The 15,012-nt window shown below is 44.4% G+C and overlaps 1 protein-coding gene across 1 annotated transcript; it reads left to right on the top strand.

The window, feature by feature from the left end:
* The first annotated feature begins 5,170 nt into the window (after positions 1 to 5,170).
* On the top strand, positions 5,171 to 14,306 carry LOC128405986 (NALCN channel auxiliary factor 2-like). The gene is made up of 3 exons (XM_053373038.1): positions 5,171 to 5,197; positions 5,612 to 5,783; positions 8,482 to 14,306. The coding sequence occupies exons 1-3, from the start codon at positions 5,171 to 5,173 to the stop codon at positions 9,087 to 9,089; spliced, it is 807 nt and encodes a 268-aa protein (XP_053229013.1). The 3' UTR covers positions 9,090 to 14,306.
* The last annotated feature ends 706 nt before the right edge of the window (positions 14,307 to 15,012 follow it).

The following is a 15,012-nucleotide window of genomic DNA, read 5'->3' on the forward strand; positions in this document are numbered from 1 at the left end:
CATCGGACAAAGTTAAAAAAAGAGGAGTAGTGATTTATGCAAAGGAGAGTTTATCACCAAAATTTATCTTTAAAGATGACCAAGGAAGATTTGTGGCAATTGAAATTCAAATACAAGGAGAGAAATTTTTGATAGTAGGAGTTTATGCACCAAATGAGGGGAAATCTGAATTTTTTAAAAAGTTGCATGAGACCTTGATGGACTATTTGGATTATAATGTGATTTTGATGGGGGATATGAATGGAGTGGTATCTACAAATATGGACAAGGCACAAAGACAGGTATTCACTAAGGACGGTAGACTACCGAAAACCTTTTTTGAGATGACAGACAACTTGGACTTAGTTGATATTTGGAGAACAAAGAACCCCTTGGGTAGAGAGGGAACCTTCTTCTCTGAAGCCAAAATGACATGGACAAGAATTGACCAAATATGGATAACTAGAGGATTGGCACCAAAGACAAGAAAAGTGGAAATTTGTCCAAAAACCTGCTCCGACCATAATGCCGTGAAGATGGAGATGAAACTAACACCAACTGGCTCTTTTAGATGGAGGATGAATGACACCTTATTTAGAGATGAAGAAGTGATTAAAAAGGCCCAAAAAATCTTGAGAGACTATTTTGAGATAAATATGAACACTACTGTTGAAAAAAGAGTAATCTGGGATGCAAGTAAAGCGGTTATGAGAGGGTTTCTGATACAACAGAATGCAGTAAAGAAGAGAACCCAAAATGAGAAGAAAGATAAAATTTTGGAGAAAATAAAAGAAGGTGAGAAGAAATTGAGAGCAAAACCAAAGTCGCAAGAGATTTTGAGAGAAATAAAGCTATATCAAGTACAATACATGAAAATGATGAATCAGGAAATAGAATGGAAAATTAAACAAATGAGACAAAAAACATTTGAGTCGGCTAATAAATGTGGGAAATTGTTGGCCTGGCAAATGAAAAAAAGACAAAAACTAAACACTATTACAAATCTAGAAGTGGAAGGAAAGAACATACAGAACCCAGTTGAGATTAGAAATTGTTTCCAGAGGTACTTTAAACAATTATATACACAAGGGCCACAGAAAGAACTTGATATAGATCAATTTTTGAAAATAAATGGATTACAAAAAATCTCTCCAGAAAATAAATTAATGTTGAATTATAAAATAACTGAACAGGAGGTAGAAGGCGCCATTCAGAATATGCAATTGGGCAAATCTCCAGGACCAGATGGACTGACTTCTAGATATTACAGATCTTTAAAAGAATGATTAGTACAACCTTTAAAGGAAGTCTGTAATGGAATATTGGAAGGGAAAAGGGCACCAGAATCGTGGAAGGAAGCGTATATCACACGTATACCGAAAACAGAGACTGAAAAGACGCAGCTCAAGAACTACCGCCCCATATCATTTTTGAATGTGGATTATAAAATCTTTGCAGATATTTTGGCAACAAGACTAAAAAAAGTGCTAGTGGAAGAGATTCATAAAGATCAAGCAGGCTTTCTCCCGGGTAGACACTTGTCTGCTAATATGAGAAACATAATTAATATTTTAGAAAAACTACAAGTGAATATTAATACTAAGGCAGTTTTGATATTTGTGGACGCGGAGAAAGCATTTGACAATATTTCTTGGAGTTTTATGAAGAAGAATCTACAGGGGATGGGGGTAGGTCAAGGTTTTGGAAATGGTATAAGTGCAATTTATTCTGAACAAAAGGCCAAATTAATTGTTAACAATGTGGTGACGGAGGAATTTAAGATAGAAAAAGGGACACGACAAGGTTGCCCAATCTCTCCATTGCTTTTTATATCGGTCCTGGAGGTCCTGTTGAATATGATTAGAAGGGACCAATTGGTTAAAGGTATACAAGTCGGAGCTAAACAGTATAAATTGAGAGCATTTGCAGATGACTTAGTATTGACATTACAGGAGCCAGAATCTAGTACTAAAAGAGTTCTGGAACTGATTCAAGAATTTGGTCAGGTTGCAGGATTTAAACTGAATAAGTTAAAAACAAAGGTCTTAGAGAAAAATCTAACAGCGATCAAGAGAGAGAGGTTTCAGAACGAGACAGGCTTGACAGTGGTTAAGAAAGTGAAATAAAGGTAAAGGTAAAGGTACCCCTGCCCGTACGGGCCAGTCTTGCCAGACTCTAGGGTTGTGCACTCATCTCACTCTATAGGCCGGGAGCCAGCGCTGTCCGCAGACACTTCCGGGTCACGTGGCCAGCGTGACAAGCTGCATCTGGCGAGCCAGCGCAGCACACGGAATGCCGTTTACCTTCCCGCTGGTAAGCGGTCCCTATTTATCTACTTGCACCCGGAGGTGCTTTCGAACTGCTAGGTTGGCAGGTGCTGGGACTGAACGACGGGAGCGCACCCCGCCGTGGGGATTCGAACCGCCGACCTGACGATCAGCAAGTCCTAGGCGCTGAGGTTTTACCCACAGCGCCACCCACGTCCCAAGAAAGTGAAATACCTGGGGATTAATATGACAGCTAAAAATGGGAATTTATTTAAAGACAATTATGAAAAATGTTGGACGGAAGTTGTCAGGGAACTGACATCAGAGATTAGCGGAGAGGGAAGTCGCTCCAATGATGCAGGGGAGGGAACTAGCAAGGAGAGAGAGAGAGCTTCCGCTGGGGAAGGAAACCAAGGTGACACCAGGAAGAAAGGGGAGGCTGAGCTGAGAGTACTTCGGAGGGAAGGCTCCGAGACTCTTCCAGTGAGATCAGTGGGGAGAGCGCAGGACCTCCGCTTGGCACGCCTACTCTGCGCAGAAGGCTTCCGCGCAGAGAAGCTAGGCGGAGACTGGCTGTCAAGGAGTTTTTATGTTGGAAGAAGTTCAGGAAACGCCCACTGACGGATTCTGCCAGTGATTAAGACAGTCGCGTTGTAAGGCACTGTCAAACTAGGGAAAGGTTTCGCTATACAACCCGCTTGGAGCAGCAAGGAGTTTTACGCATAAGCAACCCCAATTCCCATTACAGAAGTGAAAAAAGATTTAGAAATTTGGTCAAATTTGAAGCTTTCACTGCTAGGCCTCATAGCTGCGATAAAAATGAATGTATTGCCTAGAATGTTGTTTCTGTTTCAAACATTGCAAATTTTGGATAAAATGGATTGTTTCAAGAAGTGGCAGAGAGACATTTCTAGATTTGTCTGGCAGGGCAAGAAGCCTAGAATAAAATTTAAACTACTAACGGATGCAAAGGAAAGAGGTGGATTTGCCCTGCCAGACTTAAAACTTTATTATGAATCAGCAGCTTTTTGCTGGCTGAAAGAATGGCTGCTTCTTGAAAACACAGACATTTTGGATCTAGAAGGTTTTAACAATGTATTTGGATGGCATGCATATCTGTGGTATGATAAGGTCAAAGCACATAAAGCATTTAAAAACCATATAGTCAGGAAAGCATTGTTTAATGTCTGGATAAGATACAAGGATTTACTTGAGAATAAAACCCCAAGGTGGTTGTCACCGATGGAAGCGAAGGCACAGAAAAAGCTCAATATGGAGGCCAAATGGCCGAAATATTGGGAAATTTTGGAACAAGAGGGAGACAAATTGAAATTGCAGAGTTTTGAAAAACTAAAAAATAAAGTGTGAGACTGGCTTCATTATTATCAGATAATGGAGGCATATAATTTGGACAAGAAAATTGGTTTCCAGGTGGAAAAATCAAAATTGGAAACAGAACTGTTAGATCCCAAAACCAAGATTTTGTCAAAGATGTATAACTTGCCGTTGAAATGGAATACTCAGGATGAAACGGTGAAATCTGCTATGATCAAATGGGCACAAGATGTTGGACATAATATTATGATGGCTGACTGGGAACAGTTATGGACCACTGGTATGAAATTTATGGCATGTAATGCCTTAAGAGAGAATATTATGAAAATGACTCCAGTCAAGCTTGCAAAAATCTATCATTTGCCCGATAATAAATGTTGGAAATGTAAAGAGACTGAAGGTACATTCTTTCACCTTTGGTGGACAAGCCCAAAGATTAAGGCTTTCTGGGAGATGATCTATAACGAAATGAAAAAGGTATTTAAATATACCTTCCTGAAGAAACCAGAGGCCTTTCTCCTGGGCATCGTCGGCCAATTGGTGCCAAAGAAGGATAGAACTTTCTTTATGTATGCTACAACAGCAGCAAGAATACTTATTGCAAAGTATTGGAAGACACAAGATCTACCCACCCTGGAAGAATGGCAGATGAAAGTGATGGACTATATGGAACTGGCGGAAATGACTGGCAGAATCCGTGACCAGGGAGAAGAGTCGGTGGAAGAAGATTGGAATAAATTTAAAGACTATTTACAGAAACACTGCAAAATTAATGAATGTTAGAATGATGTTGGATTGAAGTTAAGTGGTTTTTAGTAGTAATGTTCTAAAGGAATATATAAAATGGTTTGTTAACAGGGGATAATATAAAGCTATAATATATTAAGATAAAAGATTAAGATAAAATCAAAGAGGAGAAGGATTTGCTGAACTAACAAATTCAACTGGAATACAAAAAGGGGAGGTGCGAGGAGGTCAGGGAAACAAGCAAATGAAAGATAAGATCTGGAAAAAATGATTTGTTTTTAACTGTTTTTACTTTGTATTTTTTGGGTTTTTTTTCTTATTTTTGTAAAATGTTGAAACCTTAATAAATATCTTTAAAAAAAATATGAAATGGATCTTGAGATGTGGAAAAAGAAAAGTGGAGGTGGGTAGGCGTGGGTGTGGATGTAAAGCCTAAAGTGCTTACAACAAAAAACAACAGTGGGAATACAGTCTCAGGAATGCTGAAAAAACAAAATTATAGCTGCATCCCCCAATTTAGTATTTGCAAAGCTGTAGGGAACTAAGGAGGGGAGCCCAGGTGGTTCAACAGGCAAGGAAAAGCAGCCCCAGAGTTGACCACTGGTTCCCAGGCACCCTAGTGCCAGAGAGACCCTGAGGAAAACAGGGAAGGGCCCCTGTTAGTGTGGATGGCCAGGGAGAGCTAAGTGAGGAAACAAGTGCAAAAAAGAAATAGCAGGGGCGGTGGAGGAGGGTGTCTGCAATGTGGCAGAGGAAAGGGGGCATTGGTTCAATAGGCAGATGCAACAGGACTGGTGCTTCCAGGGCGCCATTGAAAAAGACAAAAAGCTTGATGTTGCATAATGGCTCTTCAGGGGGGAGTCATGTGGGTTAGTGGCGGGTTCATGGCTGCTGTGGCTTCTACTGCCTGCTGGTAGAAGGGAGGGAGGAGAAGGAAGTGAAGGGAAAGGAGAGGGAGCAGGCAGCGGCACACTTATTGTTGAGAAACAGGCAGTACTTGGCCCAGGGAAGTGGCACCACTCACACCACCTGCCTGCCAGCTTGCTTACTCTTCTGAGCTGCTCGCTGGGCAAGCAGGAGAGAGGAGGGGAGGCCAGGGCTGCCCGCGGCTCTCCTGACAATCCTTCAAGACTCTCCAAGGAGCCACTGCTCACCAGTTGAAAATCACTGTTGTACAGCATTTCTCTCTATTCCTACCTTGACAGCATGCAAGTCTGTTCCCTGTTGAGTTCACATGGATCCCTGTTACCTGACACCCTCTCCTTCCTCCTCCCTTCTTGCAGGCTGTCTACAAGGCTTGGCTGTGCTCTGAGTACTTCAATGTGACCCAACTGCAGTGCCAGCACCGGATCCCATGCAAGCAATACTGCCTGGAGGTACAAACAAGGTGTCCCTTCGTCTTGCCTGACAACGACGAACTGATCTATGGAGGACTGCCTGGCTTCATCTGCACAGGTAAGGCTTAGAATTGTAGAGTTGGAAGAGACACTCAAGGGTCATCTAGTCCAACCCACTGCAATGCAGGAATCTCAACTAAAGCATCCATCCAAAGTCTGTTTAAAAACCTCCAATGATGGAGAGTCTACCACCTTCTGAGGTGGTATGTTTTATTGTCGAACAGCTCTTACCACTTACAAAGATAGGGGATGTACCCCAAAAGCAGAGGCGTAGGAAGGTCAGGTGGTACCCGGTGCGGAAAATTTCTTGTCACCCCCCCCCATTGATTATTTTTTTTGCCTGCAAAAATGGTTTTACATTATTTCATATTTTCTTACAAAGGAATGTAGATTCTGGGCCTCAGATAACAAGTAGGCAACTATGGGCAGATACTTAAATCTACAGGATGGATTGTGTTTTGGCTTGTGTTATTTTATTTATATTTATTGTTTATTTATTTAATAAAATCTATTTTTAAAAACCTGCAAAGTGGTTTACCAAAACAAAAAACAAAAAAACACCACAGCAGTAAAATCAAGAAAAATTGGCTGCATGCAGGGGGCGAGGCAAAGTTAAGGCAAGGCCTAATCTACTGGGCCTAGTCTCATTTTCTTCACATAGGCTGACTTTCCATGACCCGGGAAGCCCAGCGGAGGGTAGGGCAGTAGGGTGGTTCATAAAAAACTTTTTTTAAAAAAAATTCTGCTCCAAAGGTCTTATTTTACTAAACTAGGGATTATATAGCTATATCTGAAATTTCATGCATATCAGTTAATATCTTGACCCTGCTCCGCTGAATTGAAATTTCAGGCTTCACGACATAGGAAAACGGCCAAGTAAACAGCTATTTTCATGGAGGAGGGTCAAGATATTAACTGATATGCATGAAATTTTATAAATTAGCTATATAATCCCTAGTGTAGTAAGATAAGACCTTCGGAGCAGGCATTTTCCAAAAAAAGTTTTTATGAACTGCCCTAGTAGGGCAGTAATTGTTCCTTGATCATTTGTCACCCCCCTCCATGATGGCACCTGGTGCGCCCCCCCTCCTACGCCCCTGCCCAAGAGACAACCCAAAATGTTTTATTAACATAATTAACAACCCAAAAGTGCTATAGCAGGGTATTAAATTGTCTCATATCCAGAGGAATCAAACAATAAATACTGTAAATTGTAAGAGGAAGAAATGGTGAGACACAGCAATATAAATCAAGACATCCAGGAAAGGTCATAGAACAAATACTTCAGCAGTTGGTCTGTGAGCACTTAGGAAAGGAAGCTCTGATTTCTAAGACCCAGCTGTTTGACAGTGGAGCAGTCTCCCTTGAGAGGTTGTGGACTCTCCTTCCTTGGAGGTTTTTATGCAGAGGTTGGATGGACATCTGTCTTGGATGCTTTAGCTGAGTTTCCTGCATTGCAGGGGGTTGGACTAGATGACCCTTGGATCCCTTCCAACTCTATGATTCTATGATGCAGCCAAATGCAGATTTTTAAAGGTTTCCATTGCTGGGCTCTTGAAATCCTAGCAGTGTAAGGAGTCGGACTAGATGACCCTTGGAGTCCCTTAGAACTTTAAAGTTCTCTGTTTCTATTATTCTAGCTGCAGCTAACAACAGTGTCAAAAGCTCTGGAGTGACAGGTTTTCGAGTTGTTCATCCACATATTCAATAATTATAGTTGTGGGGAAGCCTGAACAGGTGATTTACTTATTTTAGGTATTCCTTGATATACTTGGGATCAGAATTAATGAAATGCGAGGACATTTCCACCAAAGATGGAGGAATGTCCCTTGAAACTCACAGTCCCACCAGCAGTCATGTGCTGACTGATGTAATATGGGACATCTTCATAGGTATGTTATGCCATCTATGCAGATCTTTGAGGGAATGTTCTCTCACATATGATGGAATCAATTTATATGGCTTATACACAGTGATTTCCTTTCAGATTTCTCTATTTGAACATTTATCTCCTTCTCCCAATAACATTTAAGGCCCACAAATAGACCAGTGGCAAACTCCAAAAACTGTGTAAATAATGGAGACCAGTTATTTGCCTCGGTGTCCATGATTCAGTTCAGTAGGTTCAACTAGGCCTGCCTAGTTGAAGGTCCTCTGCCCCATAACAGCATGCCCTTAGAAGGGATGGGGAAGCTATTTGTGTGTATCCAGACCTCCTAGTGTTCTGGTACATGCCAACCCTTTTCTGGTCTGTCTCTTGATTTTCAGAATATGAGGAAACCACGTCAGCCAACCCTGGGCTCTGCTGCTGCTGCTGCTGCTGGTAGCTAGTGCCAGGTTGGTCCAAAATAAGTCATCTGCTCTCTGTGATTTGATCACAGAGGTGGACTCTCGTTCCTTGGAGGTTTTTCAACAGAAGTTGAATGACCACCTTTCAGGGATTTCTTAGCTGTGATTTGTACATTGTAGGGGGTTTGACTAAATGATCCAGAGGACCTTCCAACTCTACAATTTTGATTAAGAGTGCAAGTTCATCTTGTTGATTTCCCATGCTCTGTGCATTAGTATAGAAACAATAGAAGCCACCAATCATTCCCTCTGGTTGCTTCCTTCTTCCTTTTTCCTGCCCATTAGCGGATTCCTCTAATTCTACCCTGGTTTCATGTACATCAGTGAACTCTCCTGAAGGTAGCACTTAGCAGATCTGACACCACTTCTCCCCCCCCCCTCCTCCTTTCTTGTTGTCCTTTTGCCAGGGTTGCTGGAGAGCAATCTGCCTGAACAGGAAGCCAAGTGCTGCGACATGCTGTGGGACTCATGCAACCACCACCCAGACTACAGCTGCAATACATCAGCCAAATCCATCGAGTCAGAGTCATTCCATGACCAACTCCGTGACATCCCCCATCACCACCACCACGTTCACCAGCAGCGGCAGCAGCACTACAACCTCTACTACCACCATACCCAGTACCAGCACCAGCACCATCCATCCCTGCTGCCTGTGTCTGCGGGCTCCCACCTCAGCAGCGGCAAGATCCGGTTCTGCGTCCTGGTTCTAATGCTCCTCCACACCATGGTGTCCTTCTCAAGCGTGCCCAGCAGCACGGGACTGAGCCTGGGGGCCCTCCCTGCCATGGACGAGACCCTCACAAGGGACGGGGGACCCTCATTTGCAATGCAGGGAAAAGGCAACTGCCAGCTCTTTTTCACCAGTGGGGGAAAAGGGGCTGGGTGCATAAATGCTCTTCCTCCAGTGGCAGGAGGTGACACAGGATTGGGGGTGATGCACACAGACCCACCCCCATGCAGACCCCCCTCCCACCCCCCAGAGCACCTCATCACAGGGACTGCCCTGCGATGAGAGAGTCTCTGAAGCATGTGAGGCTGTGGGAACAGCTTCTGGGGAAGGAATCATTCAACAGCATGCTTCAGGCTGGGTCTCTGAAGAAAAAGTTTAAATCAGCATCAGGCTTCAGTTAAAAATGGTTCAGTCACCAGCAGGCCTCAGGCTGTAAGGCTCTGGTGAAGGCTTCAGTTGGCAGCAGGCCTCAGGCCGGGCCTCTTGAGAAAATGGTTCGGTTAGCAGCAGACCTCAGCCTGATGGCCTTTGGCCTCAAAACAGCTCAGAGGCAGAGGGAAAGCCCACAGGAGCAGCTCTAAGAGAACTGTCTTCTGAGGAAAGGCAAACACAAACACCCCAGCTCCATTGAGGGCTGCTTCTTCTCCCCCCCCCCCCATGTGCCTCGTTTATAGGGCCACAGGGGTCTCTTCCCCATACCAAGTTACTTGCACTAGAGGCAACAGAAATGGCTTGACAGAGATCTGTTACGGATTCCCCGCCCCCTATCATCTTCTCAGCCCAGCCCAAAACTATAATCATGATGGTGTGATGACCTCCTTCCGCCGCCCACCCACCCAAGTTCAAGGCCCACCCACCCATCAGTCACTAACTCCTGAGCAGCCTTTGTGTGCTCTTGGTTGAACATCTGTCATTGGTTGGTCCTTCAGCATTGCAGAGTGTTGGGCTACATGACCCTTTGGGTCCTCTCCAACTCTACAATTTATGATTTTGCAAGTTGTATTCTCTTGCTCCTTGAAGGGCTTAAGCTGAGGACACACCTGCATCATCCTTGTCCTCTGGGACATGCCACAAACAGCAGGTCCACTCCTGCTCCTCCCTCTTCCCTGCCCCACCCCGAGGTCCTGTCCCTGGTTAACACTCCAATATTTTGAATTGCTTTGGCCATAATTGGGAATTTCCTCATAATTCAGCTTCAAAAGAAGAGTTTCATTGGCAGAGCTGCAGCTGGGGGGGGGGGAACCTTTAGTGTCTGGTCTTGTTCAGTCCAGAAAGAGACGTACTTACCTTTCTGAACCAGGAGTTTCTCCTTGTTATTTGAATTTCCCCATTTTTAAAATATATTTTTATTAGCACTGGTCCCCTAAACCAGAGGTTTTCAACCTCTCTGAGTTCACGACTCCCTTGACCAATTGCATACTTTCTGTGGCACCCCTGTGGGGCTCAGGAGCCCATCTATGTCACCCCTTGCCTGCAGAACTGGCAGCCTCTCACCCTTTTTGAAACACCCTCCCCTGGGGGATGTTCCCTCAGCCTCCTCTCCTCCCCCGTCTCCTTGGGAGTCCTCCGGGCTGCTGCTGCCACTGCCCTGGTCTCTGAGCTGCCCCCTCTGCCCCAAAGAGAGATTCCTACTCACACTGCCCCACAGGGGCCTGGGAAGAGGATGCCCCCAGTCTTAGTGGCCTAGTGGAGACTGGCAAAAGTGAATGTGAGACAAGCACCTTACCTTGGGAGGCAGCAGTGACAGCAGTGGGAACTGCCAGGCCTGCATGGTGAAAAGGCTCCCCTTCAGCACTGGACACTAAGCTCCCAGGCAGATCTTGCACACATCAAACACAAGGAAGGCCAGTGCAGCACCTGCCTGCCTGGCCTCCCACTTGTCTGTTCATTCCCAACAACAAGTGCTGGCAAACTGGCTGGCTGGGCTTCCTCACCTGCTTGCTTGCTTACTCTGAGGCCACCTCAGCTCCTGGCACCCAGCACCCCCTGGCCAGCCCCAGAGGCACCATTTGCCTGTGGAGCTTGTAGCCAGAGCTGTTGCAGCAAATAGCTGCGAAAGACTTTGGGAGGCAGAGATGCGAGAGGGCATCAGAGAAGGGAAGGAAGGAAAGAGATATGGAGGCCAGTGTTGCCCACAGCACCCCTGACCATCATTCAAGGCACCCCATAGTGCCATGGCACACTGGTTGAAAACCACTGCCCTAAACAGTTTCCTTTCCTTGCCCATGTCAGTTTATAAGATTGCATAGCCGTCCTAATTTTCTCCCTAGCCCACTGGGGATATTCCAAAGGCCCTCTTTTATGTATATCACCTGAGTGTTGCTGGGAGACACAGATGAATCTTAGAAATCATAGAACTGTAGAGTTGGAAGTGACTCCCAAGGCCTGACCCCCTGCAATGCAGGAATCACAGCTAAATAATCATTGACAGACAACTGTTTGGTCTCTGTTTAAAAACCTGCAATAAATGAGAGTCCAACACCTTCCAAGGGAGTCCATTCCACTGCTGAATAGCTCTTACTATGAGAAACCTTTTCCTATTATCTCCTTTCTTGCAATTTGAATCCATTGAGTCGGGTCCTCTCCTCTGGAGCAGCAGAAGACAAGCTTGCTCCAACTTCCATAGGACACCCCTTCAGATATTTGAAGATGGCTACCATATCACCTCTCAGCCTCCTCTTCTCCATTCTAAACATCCCAAACTCCCTCAACTGTTCCTCATAAGGCTTGGTTTCCAGACCCCTCATCATCTTGGTCTCTCTCCTCGGCACACGTTCCAGCTTGTCAATAGCCTTAAATTATGACACCCAGAACTGGACACAGTACTCTAGGTGTGGTCTCACCAAGACAGAATAGTGCAGGACTATTACTTCCCTTGATCTGAACACTAGACATCTGTTGATGCAGCCTAGGATTGCATTAGGCTTTTTTGCTGCTGCATCACACTGTTGCCTCACGTTAACTTTGCAGTCTACTAAGACACCTGGATCCTTTCCACATGTACATAGTTCATGTTTCTTTTAAGGAACTCGTCTGACTCACAGATAATCCCTCAGCCCCAGGAGGAGGAAGGTGATCATTGTGGTCTTGTAAAGACACGATGAGCCTCTCTGTCCATCCAGCGCAGAATTGACCATGCTGATGGGCAGAAACTTTCCAGGGACCCAAGAGAAAGAAAGCTTTCCCCAGCCCTGATTATTATTTGTTTGTTGGTTTATTTATCTATACCTCACCTTTTTCTCAGGTTGGGACTCAAGGTGTCTTACACAGATCAAAATCACACAGATAAAATTAAGCTAAAAACATATAAAAGATAATTGTTAAAAAGTAGTTCAACTTGAATAAAATTAAAACAATATTTAAAACACCACAAATCTATTAAAATACAGATAAAAACAGCACAGTAGTATTGAAAGCCCTTTCCTTAAAAAAAACCAAAAAAACCAGTCCGTCCCCAAATGCCTGTTGGAATATATCAGTCTTTACCTGCTGACAGAAGGACAGTAAAGAGGGGAGCCAATCTGGTTTCTTTGGGAAGGGAGTTCTAATGTTGTCTGGGAGCAGCCACCACCCTGTCCCACATCCCCACCAAGCAAGCTTTTGAGGATGCTGGAGTAGAGGGAACAGCCTCCCCAGAAGATCTCAGATAGGGTTGTCATATGTCCGGAATTTCCTGGACATATCTGGAATACCACAGTCAGAAGCACTTTCCAGGCAGAAATCGGCCATCCCCAGTGGTTCACCTCTCGCAGGGCGTCCTGTCAACAGCCCGGCCCTTCATGCTTAGCAGCCGAGAAGGCCCAAGAGGCAGAGGTTTGGTTCCAGGCTGAATGGTGGCAGCCTTAAGTAGACAGGAGGGATTTCAGACTAGGTTTGCCATACATCCCCAAAAACAGCTCCACAACTTACGTGTCCAGATTTTCACCTTCTGAAATATGACAACCTAATCTCAGAGCCCGGGCAGGCTCATATGGGAGGATAGAGTCCTTCAGATAGCTTGGTCCTATGTCTGATCTGAGATGCTGAGGTTAGACCCCTGGGGCTCTCTGGATGCAAAAGTAGGTTTTTCATTACCGCTCCCCTAAAGGGGCATCAGTAAGCAATAGAAGGAAGAGTGTGGACTTTAAGAACTGCTGGTGCCTACAGGATGTCCCACAACACTTTAGGCCAGTTTGCCACAGGCTTCCCCAAAAGAAGATCCAAGAACAGAAGTTCTGTGAGATGAGAGGGAATCCTCTGTGGTAGCTCCCAGAGTTTGAGGTCCTCCTGGGGAGGATATCAAGCACCTCCACCCACCTGTGCCTGCCTCATAGTCTCATGAAGATGGCAGGGATATCATATCCCAAGGCTCAGGCACAGTGCAAAAAAAGATTTCTCCCCATAAATATTTTGGAGATATTTTTTGTCTTTTACACCAAGCTGTGAGGTTAGGGGTGCAATTCGCCATCTTTTGGCTGCTTTAACTATGATTCCTGCATTGCATTTGTGGAATGCTCTCTCCAGGGAGGTTCTCCTGGTGCCTTCATTACATATCTTTAGGTGCCAAGTGAAAACATTCCTTCCAGGCCTTTGGCTAATTAAAACAATCCATGGCCTTTTAACTGGAGTGATTTATTGTTTTGTTTGTTATGACTTATGTCTTTTTCTGTTTTTATACTGTAAACTGTCCTGTGATTTTCTGATGGAGGACAGTATATAATTTTTTTTAAAAATCCACAGGTTTAGACTAGATGGCCCTTGGAGTCCCTTTCAACTCTATAATTCTATGAAACCCAACTTTCTATTAAACCTGCTTATTCAATACCAAAACACCTTTAAACCCCCATCTGTTTTGGGCTCCAGAAGTTGTGCCTGTTCATTTGATGGTTGGAAACGCAAAGCCAGAATGATTTTTCCTTCCAAGAAGGATGAGGCCATGCCCCCAAGTCCAGGCTGGCTTTACTCCAGTACCCTTCAATCCAAAAACACCGCACTACCACCCCAGCAGCGCTGGCAGTACTCTAATTTAGTCTTTAAAATGTTGAATGGGTTCATGTTAAATGTTGTTTTACAATGCTGATTTTATTTTTTTTATTTTTTAATGATTAATTTGAACACACTTTGAGGACCTTTGTGGTAGACAGGTGCCCCCAGCATATTGAAAAACTGCCTGCCTCTTTTTGTGGCTCCACCAAGTGAGATCCAGTGAGGTCAGGGAGCTTGTGGAGGTGGGCAGGGCTTTTTCCAGCTGGAACTCAATGGAATTGAGTTCCGGCACCTCTCGGATGGGCACCATTGCCATTAGAAGAGAACAAGGGAGGCGTTCATGGTGAGTTCTGGCATTTCTTTTTCTAGAAAAATAGCACTGGCAGTGGGGATGCTGTGATTTGGAGACCCAGGCCTGGTTGCTGAACCCTTCCCAAGTGCTTGTGGACACCAAGACCAGGCCTGCTGTGAAAAAAGTCAATAATAATAATAACTATTATTACTACTACTACTACTACTACTACAATACATGGTGTTGAGGTTTAAAAGCTAAAAGTCTTGTTGCTGAAGTCAACTTTTAAAAACCTTTCTGCTCCCACTGCCTCATTTCTGTTTCAGTTCCTTCTCTCTCTGAGCTTCTTCACACTTTTGCTCACCCCATGTTTTGATTATATCGTGTGCCAGTTTTGATCGTACCATGTGGCAATTGGATTTTCACAAAGTACAGCCACAGAACAATGAGAAAAGTTCTTGGACCCAAGGGAATTTATCAGGATGCGATACAATCAAAATACTGGTTGAGGAAAAGTGTGGATGAGCCCTTAAGCAAAATTGCACTCCAGGTTTTCTGCACGGATGATAAGATCCAGTATGGCATGTTGGATCGGATTTCCACAAGGTGCAGCCATGGAAGAACAAGAAAAGTCAGACCCAAGAAGAAAAAGGGAGTTGGCAGGGTGGGGTGGGGTGGGGAGGTGAGGAAAGGAGAGATTGGGAAGGGGGGGGAACCAAACAACAAAACGATGCTATAATTCAGTTGTATTGAAACTATTATATTACTCTGTGTTTTCAATAGTCTCTGTACCTGTAATGCTTTCAGTTCCATTGTATTTGGATCAGGGATTTTCTCTGGTCCTTGTTTAGCACAGTACATAAATAAAATGTTAAGAATTGATTATAACTTTTCCTTCCAGTGCAATATTTCAGCTTCACAGATTCCATTTCCGCTACCATAGATCCA

This window comes from Podarcis raffonei, chromosome W (assembly GCF_027172205.1).
Source record: "Podarcis raffonei isolate rPodRaf1 chromosome W, rPodRaf1.pri, whole genome shotgun sequence".
Classification (NCBI taxonomy): domain Eukaryota; kingdom Metazoa; phylum Chordata; class Lepidosauria; order Squamata; family Lacertidae; genus Podarcis; species Podarcis raffonei.

Bases quoted from the DNA above. Each gene is read 5' to 3' on its own strand.
- LOC128405986 (XM_053373038.1), top strand. From the start codon at position 5,171: ATGGCTCTTCAGGGGGGAGTCATGTGG. The intron at 5,198-5,611 runs GTTAGTGGCGGG...CCCTTCTTGCAG, and splicing joins TTCAGGGGGGAGTCATGTGG to GCTGTCTACAAGGCTTGGCT. The intron at 5,784-8,481 runs GTAAGGCTTAGA...TCCTTTTGCCAG, and splicing joins GCCTGGCTTCATCTGCACAG to GGTTGCTGGAGAGCAATCTG.